Source organism: Ornithorhynchus anatinus, chromosome 16 (assembly GCF_004115215.2).
Source record: "Ornithorhynchus anatinus isolate Pmale09 chromosome 16, mOrnAna1.pri.v4, whole genome shotgun sequence".
NCBI classification, from domain to species: domain Eukaryota; kingdom Metazoa; phylum Chordata; class Mammalia; order Monotremata; family Ornithorhynchidae; genus Ornithorhynchus; species Ornithorhynchus anatinus.
Window position 1 is genome coordinate 12,565,903 of NC_041743.1, and position 16,674 is coordinate 12,582,576.

Consider the following 16,674-nt stretch of genomic DNA (forward strand, 5'->3'; position numbering starts at 1 on the left):
TGGGGGTGTTTAATCACTCTTGAGACGGCTCTGCCGTCTCGCCCCCACTTAGGAGTACTCAAGGGACAAGCGGCAGCGAGGGCTACTGAACCGAGGAGGAAACCGGGACACAGAGGAGTCAAGTCACTTGGCCCGAGTCGCACAGAGCCGGCCTTTAGACCCGTCCAGACGGATCTTTTGCTGTCGGAAATATTTTGCATCCTCCTGTAAAACGACCATCGGTAGTTCGGACCGAAAGAAACCCAAATGGTTCCAAGTCGCATCCTGGGGCCGAGCAGTCTTCCGGTGGATGCACGTAATTCAGAAGTACCGTAGAGAATACTTTCTCCGCTTAAAATCCTGTATTTGCGGATGATGATGGCATTAGTGGTTTCATTGGTGGTTTCTATTTTTCAGTCGTGATTCTGGACAACAGTTCGACACTGAGAGCTTCATTTACTCTAAGACCGAGGATGAGGATGAGCTGGGGGAAGGCATTCTGGACTTGATTCTGTAGCGTATTGACATTTTGTCATCGGTAAATTACCGTAGAATCGTAAATTCAGTTCCTTGTCTCCCTTCACGGGAGGCTTCTCTGTGACTTCTCTGAGACCCAACTTCTAACTGTGGTATGGGTCAACTGTTCATTTTAAATGATTAATCATTCTCTTTATTCCTAAGGCAAAATAACTGAAGACAGTATTGATCCGGATTTACATTTAAGGCTAAAGACCATTTACAAGCACAGGTAGTTGTTTAGAGTTATTCGAACACTAAATGCGACATGACTAAAGCTAGGATTTTCTCAGCACCCCAGAGCTACCGAAAAGTAAAACGCAGTGGCCTTATTCATACGGAATTGCTCATCCATGTGCTCATTTTGCAAGGCAGCAAAAGTGCTTTTGAATGCAGGTTTACTTAAGATCCAAAAGTATATCCGTAGGTGTTTTTACCCTTGGAACAAGTTATAGCAAGAAAAAGAAGAAAACATCTTATTAAATGCAAGTCTAATTATAAAATGAAGCATCATCTTCAACCATTAAGAATAAGCACGGGCTATATAACGCGCATCTAGTTGGTAACAATTTAGGAAAGGATTTCCACGAAAAACAGAAATTTGTTCTTGCTCAGTGAAAATGTAAATAACAGTTCCGTGGCATAGAATAAGTATTATCAGTCATAGGAAATTCACAGGACATCCTTCTCTTCTCGTTCCTGCTATTTTCTGGTGATAAATGGGGAAAATTATTTAAAAAAAATAAGAACTCCATAAGGAGTAGGTTTTAAGATTGAAGGATTAAACCTTCTAGTTTCTTTGGATCCAGCAACAAATGCACCAGGGTAGTTGAGCCAAGCGAATGGAAATCTTATAATAACGTTGCCCTTTTTCATGAAATGTCGTTCTGGACCTTAACGGCTCGGATAGTAAATATCCGAATGCTAAAGTAGAAGTTGTTTTCTCTTCAGCCGTCGTCCTAATATTCTGTTGGAAGCACTGAAGTTTAAATATAGAGAACTGAGCCGTTTCACTGTAATGAAATAACTGGCTTATTACAGAAATCGCGGCGGTCAAACCATTTGTTCAAAATCAAGGGACTTTGCTTTAAAATTCTAAATCTTCCACGTCAGTATTTCCGTAATTACTTCTCTGCTCAAGCAATTGAGGGCAAAAATACAACTTCACGGACGAGAGAACGTTCGCTCAACTCGAGCGGCGAACACAGCGTGAAGAGCGGGGACCAGGTTCCAGCCTCAGCTGGCCTCCACTCCCGAAGTAGCCTTCCCGGTCCTTCTAGGATTCCGCAGTTGGCCCTCAGTGGGTAATAATAATAATAATGGTATTTGGAAAGCACTTACTACGTGCCCGGCGGTGTTCTAAGCACTGAGGGGGATACAACCAAATCGGGTCGGACACGGTCCCTGTCCCATACGGGACTCACGGACTCCATTCTCATTTCACAGATGAGGTAACGGGTCCAGAGAGGTGAAGTGACTGCCCCAAGGCCACACAGCCGAGAGGTGGTGGAACCGGGATTAGAACCAAGGTCCTTCTGGCTCCCGGGCCCGTGCTCTATCCACTGGGCCACGCTGCTCCTCCGGATGACCTGGGGAGAGGGGTTGGCAGCCAGCTCCGGCACCGCTTTCCACCTCCCTGCATTCCAAGCGCTTAGTACGGTGCTCTGCACATAGTAAGCGCTCAATAAATGCTATTGAATGAAAGGATGAATTCCGCCTCTCCTTCTGCTCTGGCCAAGATGGCGGCAGAGGCCCCCGCCCGGGACGGGGGAGATCCTCCCCGGCGGCGACTGTGGCAGAAGGGGTTGGGGGCTGCCCAGGCAGAAGCAGCCCGTGGAAGGGGGGGAAGCAAGGATAACCTGACAGCGCTTGGCAAGAATCAGGTCAGGATGACACGATTCCTCCCCTAGACCGCTCCCCCGCTGGCCCCGAGGGTCGGTTTGGGCAGGGAATACGTCTACCAACACCGTCGGATTGCGCTCTCCCAAGCGCCTGCCCCTAGTAAGCAGTCGATAAATACCGTTGCTGACGGTGATGACCCTCAGAGGTTCCTGGCGGAGTAAATTTCATTCGTTCACTTATTCGGTCGTACTTATTGAGCACTTACTGGGTGCGGAGCGCTGTACCAAGCGTTCGGAAGAGTACAGTGTAAGGACACGTTCCCTGCCCTCCCCGAGGCCCCCTCCCAGTGCCGAAAACCCCCGTGGGGCAGATCCTGCCTTCAACGGCCACGGGGGCCTCCTGAAGGAGAAAAAGGGCTGGTCCCGCAGTACAGAAAAGCCCCGGGAGTCGGGATAAAGTCTGCCGGCTCACCTGAGCAGCGACTTCTTTAGCTGCGCGCTCTCCGGACTGCACGGTTTTGTGTTCGGGAGGAAAGGAGGAATCTCTCTGTTCGTTTTTCTCCGTCTCATCCTCTCTCTCGTTCCGTCTTTCTCCCTCTATATACACCGACATTCAGGCTGTAACTGATCCCTTGGCAGTGCGGCTCCTCTCTCTTCACGACCGACTCCGGGCCTTTCTCCTCCCGAGATCAGAATCGGACCTGCCGATCTATATCGTTGAAACGGGGACCGGGTTCGGCCATCCCGTATTTAGGGACGCTCGTGGAAGATAGAGTTCTATAACCCGGTGGAGATGGCGGTTCAATTTTTGTTGGTTAGCTTGCTCGAAAATAAACGGATCTTTAAAACCAAGGAAATGGTGTGGAATCAATTTACCAGTCCATTTTGCGAAAGTCAAAAGTCTGTGTTTTCAAGAGGCGATAAAGTAGCCTCCGACAAAACGTCGGTTTATGTAAGAGTCATTTTCGGGAACCTTTTTTACCTTATAATTAAAAAAGGAAAGCTCTGCCAGGAAGAAGACAAGACTGAAGTCAGTCATTAAATTCTGTGTGACTCTGGGGAAGGAGGCGATTAGCAACGTCATAGCCGTTGCCTGAATGAGGGATATTGCGAGTCGTCCCGTAAATTCAAGACCTTCTCAGAATCTCCTCTGGTCCCTCCGTAGACGGTGGGGGAGTCGTTCGCCCGGTTTTATACCGACAGTTGGATGCCCAGTGGTGTTCACCGTAGTATCTAAAGAGAGGAGGGTTTAGCACTGTACTAACGCCTAGGAAGAGCACAAAAGAAGCAAGGCCCAGGTTCCACATCCTCGAGGAACTTACAGTATAACGTTTCCTTGTCCGTTAGCGCCACTTCATCAGGCACCTCCGTGTCTGGTATTTCAGCACTTAGTACAGTGCCTGTCACGTATTAAGCGCTTAACAAATCATCATCATAGTAAGTGCTTAACAGATATCATCATTATATGTCCCCACCCAACAAATGTAAATTTTGCAACTTTACACAGAGAAACTTGATGTGTATGTTGCATAGCATAATGATGATAATGTTGGTATTTGTTAAGCGCTTACTATGTGCAGAGCACCGTTCTAAGCGCTGGGGGAGATACAGGGTAATCAGGTCGTCCCACGTGGTGCTCACGGTCTTCATCCCCATCTTACAGATGAGGGAACCGAGGCACAGGCAAGGTGTCTACCGGCTCGACCGTAGTTTTATATCGTACTCTCCCAGGCACTTAGCGCAGTGCTCTGCACACTTGCCGAGTCGTCTCCGACCGACAGCGACGCCACGGACTCGTCTCTCCCGGAACGCCCCGCTCTCCATCTGCAATCTTTCTGGGAGTGGATCCGGAGAGTTTTCTTGGGAAAAATCCAGTCGTGGTTTACCGTCGCCTCCTTCGGCGCGGTCAACTTGAGTCTCCGCCCTCGGCTCTCTCCCACGCCGCTGCTGCCCGGCACGGGTGAGGTTTGTCTTGGAGCAGATGGCCGTCCACTCGCTAGCCACTGCCCAAGCCGGGAATGGAACGGACGGGCCTCGGCTCGACTCTCCCTCCCGTAGCCGAGACCGGTAGAGGACTTGGGAACTCTCCGGGTGTCACCCCGAGAGGGGACTCTGAACTCGGGGCTCAACAAATATCGATTGATTGACGTACCTTTCGTAACGCTTTGCATTTGTGATTCTTGTACGTGTGGGTCCCAACTAAGCCATCTGTATATTTCTACACCCGCTTTGTTTTATAGTTCTCCTTTAGCTAATGTTTGGGGGTGGGATGGATCTGTTAAGAAGCTTGGGGATGTTTCTGTAGGAATACAAGTTGAGAAAATAGCAGTCGTAGAACCCGATCTGGAGGAATGATTTCCAAATCGAAGATCTTGTAAATGGGCATTTTTATTGCTTTAATTGTAATAGTTCGCGGACGTAGTACTCATATCCGTAGGCTTGTAGGTGGCGGTAATTCTTTGCGGAGGCGGCGTGGAATGCCGAGCACCGATAAGTCCCGAAGTTGTGTTTCGTGAGAAGTGCGTGAATGACTTCTAGACCGTTCCCAGTGAAATTATCTTCTATTCTTCATAAAAATCCTTGGGATTCAAGTAGCAATCATCCAAATAAATAAACACAGAATGCAAGGACAAAGAGCCGAGAAGCCGGAGGATCTGGGTTCTAATCCCTGCTCTGGCACTTTGCTGGGTGACCTTGGGCAAAGTCACTTAACTTCTCTGGGCCTCAGTTACCTTATCTATAAAATAAGGATTAATACCGTGAGTCCTGTGTGGATAGGGACTGTGTCAACCTAATTATCTTGTATCTGCCCCGGTGCTTAATACAGTGCCTGGCACATAGTGCTTAAGAAATTCCATAAAAAAAAGACTGAGTTCTCGATAATAGGTTTTGAAAATTTAGAGCTCCTATTTGTACTATGACCATCAGGAGTTTAGCAATGTATATGCGTTTACCATATAAGTGTAAGCATTATGCAAAATCAGAGATAACATCGCGCTTACAAGAGAATGATTTTGCATAACAATTTGAGATTATTCCATACAGCCTTAGTGCCAGAAGGTATAATGTTTATGATGTTAATTCAATCTCCAACACGGTATGTTTGCAGATATCATGTTAATATCAATGGTTTCTTTTCACAATTAATTTAAGAATATACTGTGTAAAGAAAAGATTCGTTCTTCCTTCATATCAGTGAACATCCGCGGATATTTTATTTTTGGGATACTTTCTCAAAAAAATCCTTGCGTCAAAGTTTTGCAGCTCTGATCGGATTATGTAGTCATTTAGAGAGTCCTGTAACTAAGAAAAAGTACATCAGACCTATGGTTTTAATACAAAAACATGGTTAATATTTTTTAAGATCTCTTTTTTCCCACTCACTATTAATATTCCCTACCTAACTGGGGTTTTTTTTTTTTGTATTTTTCAAATGGGATGTCCTTGTGTTTCCAGGATGTCAACGTATTGGTTTCTTTGCCAACTTCTTAAAGCTACTGTAAATTGAGAGCCCCGCTCTTTCCTATAAAACAGTTTCCCTCATTAAAACAGCAAGAGGCGACTGTTTAAATTTGGACTTTTTTTAATCATTCAGAATTTTCTTTTAGGCAGAGACCTTCAGCGTTCTAGTCAAAGCTTGCCCTGTGTTTGGCTTTTCCTGTTGAACATCGATGAATGGTGGGATCAAAGCTTTGTCTCTGACTTCCATTAGTCACCAGATTCCTATTCGGCGTACGGTTGCTAACATCGTACGGACTCTGTATCGGCGACACCTAGTTACTTCTGTTTTGACAATTACGGGTTAAAGAAATTCCTTGGACTAACCTGCTTAAGCTTGCTCCATCTGTCTTTTAAATGATCGCGTGGCGGGTTATTCCTTACAAGTCCAAAGCGGTCCCGAACGAGAAGCCCTTCTTAAACTACTCTATTTTTTTAATTCTTCCCCAGAGAGGAATTTTCGTCCATCCCTTCACGCTTTCGGTAGCTCTGCCTTCCTGCTTCCGCCCTGCAAAATTATATCGCGGTGCCGTTGATGAAGAGTGATGGTGACACTGAAGAGAACTCATACCGTTAATTACTGATGTAAAATATGATATTGGGATGCATTTGTAGATAGGATAATGATGGTATTTGCGAAGCGCTCACTGGGTGCCCAGCACCGTTCTAAGCGCTGGAATTAAGTTGTTTGCCTCCATTCCATTGGAAGTGACTCGCGTTTTAAACAGAGCTTCCCATCTCCAGAGGGAGGTGGAATGGAAATGAAAAGCGTTATTAGCCATTGTGTGAGGCTTAGGGTTGTTATCGTTTGTCACCCCCTCCTCTAAGTGGTAAGATTCTCTCCTAGACCGTAAGCACCTTATGAAAAGAGAACGTCCCTTCTAACTCTACGGTATTGTACTCTCCCAAACGTTTAGTACCCAGTAAGCGCTCAAGAAATATGATGAATCGATCTTCCGGAGACAGTTCTTCTCTGGGCCGACCGTATGACGGACGAGGATATTTCAGCTTCCAGGTTAGCCAGTTGGTGGAGGGAATGCCTCTGTTTCAAAAGGGAAAAAGGCAATCCGTATATTTCCTTTTCTATCGGCGATACCCAGAGAATCCTAAAGGCTTGAAAGAATCTTGAGAGCAACTTTTAGTCGATGGTCGGGTTTTCAAGCAAGAACACACTTAGGCCATCCTGACTATCTGAGACCCGAAACTATTTTTTAAAACCTCCATGCAAAAGTATTACGTTATCGCCCTCAGTGACACCCCAAAATGTGATATCTAATCTTGAGAAATCCTTTCTCGTGGCCAACATACATCGCTCTTGCTGCCGATTAATTCCATTTTCTCCTCTTCTATCTTAAGGGAAGATGGGGACCAGCTGGTTACTCTCTTCCGTGTAATAACTCGGATGTGTTGAAAATCCTGGTTAATCTTTTCTTCTTCAAGCCCAAATTCCCCTTTTCTTTTTACTTTCCCCTTAGTTCTGTTTTTCATTTCTTTAACCAGCTTTGACCCCCCTCTTCAAATTATTTTGGTATTTGGAGAACAGAACGGAACTCTCTTTCGTCGGAAGAAGTGTGGCCCAGTGGAAATAGCACAGGCCTGGGCATCTGATGACCTGGGTTCTAGTCCCAGATCTAACACTTGCTTGATGTGTGATGCTGTGCAAGTCACTTAACTCGTCTGTGCCTCAGTTTCCCCTACTGTAAAGTGGAGAACGAATGAATACCTGTTCTCCCTCCTACTTAGACTGTAAGCCTCATGTGGGACGGGGACTGTGTCCGATCTGATTAACTTGCATCTACTCCAGCACTTAGAATAAAGCCCAGCACTTAATTAGTACTTAAATAAAATAATGATAGTAATGACAACAATAATAATCATCACTGTTATTGTTGTCATTACTATCATTATTTTATTTGTTAAGTACTAATTAAGTGCTAAGCTTTGTTCTAAGTGCTGGAGTAGATTGTATTACTGGAGTAGATTATCTCACTATTATTGCTATAATATTCCCTCCTACTTGGACTGTGAGCCTTATGTGAGACAAGAACCATTTCCGATAATCTCGCGTCTACCCCAGCGCTTATCTAACTACAGTGTTTCGCACGTAGTAATTGCTTCATAAATGCCATCGTTATTCTTAAAGGCCCGAAAAGAGGTGAGGGTAACTTTCACAGGGTTCCTACACTCTACATGCCCGTTTATAATAACAACAATAATAATAGTAATGTTGGCATTTGTTAAGCGCTTACTATGTGCAGAGCACTGTTCTAAGCGCTGGGGGAGATACAGGGGAATCAGGTTGTCCCACGTGAGGCTCACAGTCTTCATCCCCATTTTTGCCGATGAGGTAACTGAGGCACCGAGAAGTGAAGTGACTTGCCCACAGTCACACCGTTGCCAAGTGGCAGAGCCAGGATTCGAACCCATGACCTCTGACTCCCAAGCCCGGGCTCTTTCCACTGAGCCACGCTGCTTATGTACCCAAGGGTCAGGGTTGCTTTTTAAAATTCAGGTCAGTATCGCGGTCCATTATCCGCTTCTTATCCGCTATGATCTCCGGATCTTTTTCCGTCTTCCCTCTGACTCAAGGCCATGCTCTTTCCCCAAGGCCATGCTCCTTCTCTTTCTAGCCAAAATGCTAGTGAGAACACAGGTTACGATAGACCTAAAGGTGCCCCAAATGTCAATACAGCTCTGGACGGTGTGATTTTAGGAAACTAACATGGGTAGCTGACATGAGTTCAATTAGTGTTTTGTAATTAAGCGCTTATTATGTGCCAGGTACTGTACTAAGCGCTAAGGCAGGTACACCCAAAGTGGGTTAGACACGGTTCCTGTCCCACATGGGGTTCATAGTTTTAATGCCCATTTTACAGATGAGAGAGTTGAAGCCCAGAGAAGTTTAGCGACTCGCCCGTGGTCACCCAGCAGGCAGGTGGAGGAATCAGGATTAGAACCCAGGTCTTTCCGTCTCCCAGACCTATACTCTAACCATTAGGCCCCGCCGCTTCTCGGGTTTGTTCTGTCAAACCTTTTACTTCGCGAAGTTTATAGCGTATTTCTGGGAGAAGGGCTGCTGTAACAGATCGCCAACAACCAAGAAGTTGGTTGATCAAAATCAGTACGTTCAATCATGCTACGTCATCAAGTTAGTTCACAACTCAGTCGAATCGGCCGTTGATGAGACAAACCAGGTACCGGGCAAGTAAGTGTGACCGGGGACCTCATTCGCTTTCTACTCCCTGCAAGAGTAACAGCAGCCATAAATCCCCAGAAACTCCAGGATTATCTTCTTCCAATTATGAATCATATCTGGTCCTCGAAACTATCTCTGGTTCAATAGAGTCTCTTTATTCAGCCCGAAATAATCTCTGATTCAACAGTTTGTCTCTACTCGATTGGACGGAATCAGGCTGTATTTTGATTCCGGACGAAGTTGGTTACGGTAACCGAGTTCATTACAGTAAAAGGGAAGAAAATCTCCGTTTGGAAAGAAGGTATAAATCTGGAAGGGGAAAACCAAACCCGACTGGTTTAGGTCATTGTAGACAATGAAGTGATTTGCAATAATGGTGACGTTTGTTAAGCGCTAACTCTGTGCCGGGAACTGTACTGAGCGCCGGGGTAGATACAAGCCGATCGGAATGGTCACATTCGCTGTCCCGCTTGGGGCTCACAGTCTTAATCCCCATTTTACGGATGAGGTAACTGAGGCACAGGGAAATTAAGTGATTTGCCCAAGATCCCACAGCCAAGTGGCGGAGCGCGGATTAGAGTCCAAGTCCTTCTGACTCCTTGACCCATGCTCCATTTTGTTTGCCAGTGAGTAAAGTTTGATTTCTGATAGTGTTGGTGACTGCTGATTTTTGATGACTGACCATTAACATTCTGATTAATGGTAACTTGGCAGAGTGAAAAGTTTCAGGTAGTAGGTAACTTCCTTACGCAAGGGTCGAAGGGTTTTTTTTTCTGCTTATTATATACGATAAACTTTCAAAAATAGCTAAGCTGTGTGCTCCAGTCTAAGCTTTGGCCTCTTCCCCACAGAATTTCCTAACTAGATATTAGAGGTGCATCGAATAGGTAGCATTTGAACATTTTGCATTGACTATTGTGTATTTCAGGTATCACAGTTCCTTAATAATGAGCCAGTTTGAAGCCTTCAGCGAAACTAACCTTTAGCTTAGAAGAAAGGCAAAAGCAGATCATTTCCGGGATTGAAATGTTAAAATCGACAAGTGATCTGCCATGTGATTTTCATAGTTTTGTGGTTCAAAAACCCAGTTCAGTAGTGTGTGCGGTTCGTAATTATGATAGACAGTCTAATGATGTGCCTGTCCGCTGCAGCACCTTTTAGTGGTAAAGGTGATTTCTGAGAATCGCAAATGTTTCTTCAAAGCTACCTTTCATGAAACTCGGTTTTCGATTCCCCACTTTACAACATCGCTCGCCAGTGGGATTTTTTTTAAACAAGCCATTTTGACCCAGCAGAGAAGGGTGTGTGATTTGACATGATAAAAAATAGATTTTACACGAAAAACTCATTTCTCTCGAAGCTTTATTCTGAAGTACATAAGCGAACGGTAATTACGTAGCAACGTGGAATTCTTAAGCAGTTACACACGACAGAAATAGAGAAGTTGGGTTTCTTTGTAGCAGAAAAGATTTCATGCTTGACACAGAGTAAGCGCCTAACCGATACCGTTATCATTACTATAATTAGTTTAGGTTAGATGTCAGGAAGTACTCCCGGTAGTCTAATTAGCCGTAGAAGCTGGTTACCTGCGGGGGTTGTGGAAACTCCATCGATTGAAATCTTGGAAACCGGGAAAGATTTTTATCTGACGGAAATGGTTTAGATAAGGGCATAAGAATGGACCGGGTAGCGAGCTCTGAAGATGACCTTCCTGATTTACAGTTCTCCGATTTCATAGCAGATCATCTGTGCTTCATCAAAATGGTGAAGTCAGGGGAATGCTGTTTTAAGATACAGTTTACGAGAATGGAACTAACGTTTTTTGACAAGGATGCGGTTCACAACTCCCATTCTGCCTGTAATTTCTTAGGATGTTGCTGAACACGATATTAGAATGCATCTTATTTCACTTATTGTGTCAGAAATGTTATCGGAGCTCTCCGTCTGTTCAGATCGTAGCCGCCGACTAGAAAGCAAAAGATAAGGGATTTAGATGTCAACGAGCTTGACGTACTTAAGGTTAAGAAATCCACAGACTCCCAGATAGCATTTATACATGGCAGTTTTTACACATCTACCAGCCAGAATGATCGTGCACTGAGATTTCCCTAAAATAACATGGCCGCAACTGATAACGTGGAAAAGGGATAAGGGAGGTACGGAAATATTAAATTTTAATTACTCAGTATCTTCCTCTTCTATGTTGGCATTCTGTACTGTTTGAATTTTTCTTTCGGGGAGAAGTCCGTATTCACAGAGGAGAGATTCTACGTCCCCGGCGAAAAACTCTTCTCCCAGCCGTTCCGTGACATTAATAAAATTGCCCAAGAGCTCTCCGGCTTTGTAGACCAGCAGCGTGGGGAGGACGCCTGCGGAGAAGCGATCCCCCGCCCCTGTGTTCGAAGCCCTGATCTTACAGAACCTCAGGGTGGGATATTCCGTGGCCAGGCAAGCCAGGCCGCTGTTGAGTGCTTCACAGCCCTCGACGTCATTCTCGTAAATGTGCACGATGACCGTGGTGCTTTTCTGCTCCTTCTCAATGGCCTCCAAGAATTGCTCCCCCGTCTCTAGCTCGCATAAGAATCCGTACTTCGGTCCGAAGCTCAGCTTCTGGTGCATGTTGTGCATGCATTGCCGGCGATACTTTCGTAGGCACCGCTCATCCTCTTTCTCTTGGTGGATCAGCTCGTATTCCTGAACGCTCATCTGCGAAGGCAGAAAGCCAAACGTTACCGGAGGAGGAGGAGGAGCTCGCAGGCCGTCGGGCCCAGCTGGGGGGGGTGGAGTGGCGAAAGTGAGGGGAGAGCGTGTCTGTGTGCGTGTGTTTGGGGGGGGACGAGGGTTCCCTAGCATCTGAGGGTGGTGTTCCCCATCTTATGAGCGTGGAGGAGAAGGAAACTGTTTTTGTCATGCTCGTCCTTATGGGACTGAGGGAATCTCTCCATCGGGGACCCGGGTTCGAATTCTGATTCTGCCACCCGTCTCCTGCGGAAACCTCGGGCAAATCACTTGACTTCTGTGGTCCTCCTTTTCCCCCTTAGACTGTGAGCCCATGGGGGTCAGAGCCTGGGTCTGATCTGTCTGTACCGTATCTATCCTCCTAATAATGAGGTTGGTATTTGTCAAACGCCTTGGGTCCGATCTCTCTATGTCGTATCTATCATCCCGACTCTGCCACTTGTCAGCTGTGTGACTGTGGGCAAGTCACTTGACTTCTCTGGGCCTCGGTTACCTCATCAGTAAAATGGGGATTGAGACCGTGAGGCCCACGGGGGACAACTTAATTACCTTGTATCTATCCCAGCACTACGTACAGGTCTTGGTACGTAGTAAGCGCCTAACGAATGCCATCATCATTTATTATCATTATTGTTAATGACACCGTTAGGCCACACAAACCCATTCCTGAAGGTGATGGCTTTCAAGAAATGTTCCGGGTTCCATCGCTTATTCTAGAAATGTCTGCCGATCCATCCCTGCACAGTAGGATTTTCTCTTTATTCTACCGACCTTTCTGCGGATTCTTTCTCTCGAGTCTTTATTATCTCTTCTGTGCGGTGAAGACAACTGTCTAAGAATCTCCTTCTTGCTAGGAACGGAGTCACTGTCCTCACTTTCCAACTTGAACTTTCTCCAGTCGTTGATTACTCCTTTGGGGCCTGAAATAGAATGATTTATGGTTTTTTGTTTTTTTTTTTACCTTCTCTTAGTTCTAGGATATCTTAAACGTTGAAAGTATACTTCTGCCTTATAAGAGAAAGCAGTGGATTCTCTCTCTCGTTTGAGTCCGGTCTTTTGATGGTCTCACGGATACAGCCTCCCGCTGAAGTTTTGGCCAATTGTTCCCCAAATTTCTGCATCCTTGATCATCTGCATTAGGTCTCCCAGGGTCTGAATTGGGGTCGACTTGGAGGGAGGAAATATTTTAAAATCGTTTTAGCTGGTGACTGGAATTTTTCTAATGGTGACTGGAATTTTAGAAAAAAAATTGAACCCGTATTTCTGGAGGAAGTCGATAATGAGTCCCTGCTACAAAGAGTGAGATTATTTTAAGGTTCCGAGATCCTGGAGAAAAGAAAGAAGTCGTAACCTACACAAGGAGCAGCTCGATAATTATAAAGGTGTTATCCAGGGGAGATAACTGGGGAAGGAAATGATTTATTTCAATTGGAATTTCAGAGAGATGATTTGGGCTTGAAGTAGGGAGATATTAGACGGTGAGCCCGTTGTTGGGTAGGGATTGTCTCTATCTGTTGCCGAACTGTACTTCCCAAGCGCTTAGTACAGTGCTCTGCACTCAGTAAGCTCTCAATAAACACAACTGACTGAATGAATGAAAGCAGAAGGGACAGCATACTCACCTGTGTGCGTAGCCTGCCCTTCAAAATCCTCTTCCAAACTGGGGTTATTTGTTTCATCCATTTCTTCAACTCAATTGGACAGAATCTACGGATTCAATGAAGAAATATTGAATTTTCTATTCGGTAGCTACGTATGTGTCAAATGTAAATTCCTGACGCTCTCAGGTACTAGGACAAGTTAATGACTGTCATTATGGGAAATAATTTCAGTTATGACTCTTTGTCTCCTAAAAATGGGTATTGTTGAATGTGCCTGAATCAGGAGTAATGCGTATAATGCATTTTCCCCATAAATATATGATGTTCTTGTCTGAAGCTATATCACTGAGAGGTATTTTTAAATACTAGGTAATATATTTTCAGAAAGTTTTCTTTCAACAGTGGCTTTCTGACACAGAGTAATGGCAACCAATTCATTGAAATACAGTTTTCCCAACGACTGCTCTGCGATCAGAGTTCTTTAAAACTTGTCTTAGAGAAAGATCACCATTCAAGAAACTATTCCTAAAATCCTCAAAAAAAAAAACCCAAGGCAAAACACGGTGTAGTGACGTCGTTTTCTCATTTGCGTGCTGTAATTCACCGAGGTTTACAGAAAGGTTATTTTTCCATTCGGTTTTTCTCGTAAGGTGATCTTCCTTTACGGACACAAATTTTCCACTACATCACTTAAACCTAGGGACACTGAGGCACTTAGGAATTACAAAATAGAGAAATGACGCATTCCTTGTCCACATGGAGTTAACACCCTAAGCGGGGTGACAAGTGTAAAAATATTTAGAGGAAGGGTCAAAATAAATAATTGAAGGTACAATTGGAACATTTCCTTCGTGAAAGTATTTATATTCTATTTGATTGCCGATGCTGCTCTTTTGAGTTTGATGTGAAGTATCTAGGAGGGTGGCTCGTTTCAGTTAAATACTCTTTTCCTTGACACTTAGATTGTGAAATTTTTGCTTGTAGGGCGATACTATCTCTTCAGCAGCGCAGAGTTGGAAATATAACAGATCAAACCTCAATCAAATCAATGGGATTTACCAAGCACCTAAGGGGGGGGCGAAGCGCTGTATTAAGCATTTGGTAGAGTACGGTTCAAGGGAGTTGGTAGACACGTATCGTGCCCACAGAGAGCTCCATTCTAAACAGCCTGCTATTAGTAACATAAGGAACAATATCAAACACCTGACTGAAAAGTTTGCCTCAGAAAATTAAAGCATTAACATTTGTACTCCTGCCTAAGGAAAACTTTCGACTTTTAGGGTGTAAAAATTGTCGAAAAGCTAGATCATTCACTGAGTCATTCAGTGGTAAATCCTACTTCTCTTCTGTGGGGAGCCTGTAGTAAAATAATAATAATAATAATTGTGGTCTTTTTAAGCACTTACTATGTGCTAGGCATTATACTAAGTGCCGGGGTGGATACAAGCAAATCAGGTTGGAGACAGTCCCTGTCCCCCCTGGGGCTCACAATCTCAATCCTTATTTTACAGACGAGGGAACCGAGGCCCAGAGGAGTGAAGTGACTTGCCCGAGGTCACACAGCAGACAAGTGGCGGAGTCGGCATCCCTTGGGAGTCGACAGATGAAAGTAGAGGTCGCAGTTCCTGACCCCGAGGAGCTTAAACAGTCTCATAGCGAAGCGGCGTGGCTCGGTGGAAAGAGCAAGGGCTTTGGAGTCAGAGGTCATGAGTTCGAATCCCAGCTCTGCCACTTGTCAGCTGTGTGACTGTGGGCAAGTCACTTCATTTCTGTGTGCCTCAGTTACCTCGTCTGTGAAACGGGGTGTGAGCCCCACGCGGGACATCCTGATCACCCTGTATTTACCCCAGCGCTTAGAACAGTGCTCGGCACATAGGGAGCGCTTAGCAAATACCAACATTATTATTATTAGTGCCACATTCTGACTCTTAACCAAGGCCACCCCCTTTGACGTATCTTGATCCTTCTTGGGCTGGAACTGCCCGAGACGTCTAGTCGGGGCAGGCCTCCCCATCCCTTTTCCTGAGCTCCGAGGCACAAGTAAAGAGAAGCAAAGAACGAGCGTAGGCATGAGAGTCCAAGTGCTTAGCACAGTGCTCTGCGCACAGTAAACCCCCGATAAATAACAATCTCCAGAGAGCCGAACGCCCGTGAAATCGTGTACCTTATTCTACGTGACGCTTTCGTACCTCCCAGGGGGAGGAGTCAAGGTGGAAGGAGCCTAAAATAGAAATACTGGGCATGAAAGGCATTAAGATATAGCGGATGGAGGACAGGCCCGGGAGTCAGAAGGTCATGAGTTCTAATCCCGGCTCTGCCACTTGCCTGCTGTGTGACCTTGGCCAAGTCACTTCGCTTCTCTGGGCCTCACTCACCTCATCTGTTAAAAGGGGATTAAGCTTGTGAGCCCCACGTGGGACAGGGACTGTGTCCAACCTGATTGGGTTGTATTACAGCAGCGCTTAGAACAGGGCTCGACACATAGTAGTTGCGCTCAACACACAGTGTCATTATCGTTCTTCTTCTTCTTCTTAGTGTTATCCAGAGGTAAATCCCCACAGGACTGGAAACAGACCAGCTGAAAACGAGACAAATGGGAACCCTGATCCACCCCACGGTCCAATCAAAAATCTTGAATTTAAAGCAGACCTTCCTCTACAAAATTCACCGGGAGAGCTGTACGTGTCTGCAAATAGGTCGTAATCCTCCACCTGCCTCTGGCCTATCTGAAATATCCGGGGAATTCCTCAACGATTCATTAAGTCGATGAATATACAGTACGTGCCTAGTGGATCCTCTTCAGAATCCAGAAGGATGTAGATATAGCCAGTGGATACCGTGAAGGCTTTATCTGAGATTAAATGAATCCTCGTTTAATAAGAAGCTGCTTAAGGATCTAGGACAAGGTGACATAGAAGACTGTCAAGTTCACCGGCGATCACCACGGTTCAAGAGGAGGTCCTGGATTATTCCTCTCATCCGATTAAAAGGAGTTATGACACAGTACTTCTTCGGGGGAGATGGACTATTTCGACTTTGAGCTTCCTTCGGCCTTTAAAGGTGAAGTTGGACTCCAAAGGCCAAGGGCCATCACCCCAGTTACAAACGGATGTAAGCCGCTCAAAATGACAGGATGGGTACGAATACGGGAGCGGGCAGGTTGAGCGAGGAGAAATCGGTGACGGTAGCTTTCATCTTGCTTACGAAAAGAGATCCCGGAAGCAGTCGATCGGTGGCATTTATCGAGTGCTTACTGCGTGCGGGACATTGCACTAAGTACTTAGGAGGGTAGGAAAGAGTAACG

The 16,674-nt window shown here is 45.4% G+C and overlaps 1 protein-coding gene across 1 annotated transcript; it reads right to left on the reverse strand.

Moving 5' to 3' along the window:
• Nucleotides 1–11,208: 11,208 nt before the first annotated feature.
• On the reverse strand, nucleotides 11,209–13,470 carry PDC (phosducin). Its single transcript, XM_001516804.2, has 3 exons — nucleotides 13,392–13,470; nucleotides 12,541–12,689; nucleotides 11,209–11,736 (listed from the first exon to the last, which is right to left on the reverse strand). The coding sequence occupies exons 1-3, from the start codon at nucleotides 13,450–13,452 to the stop codon at nucleotides 11,209–11,211; spliced, it is 738 nt and encodes a 245-aa protein (XP_001516854.1). The 5' UTR covers nucleotides 13,453–13,470.
• Nucleotides 13,471–16,674: the final 3,204 nt, after the last annotated feature.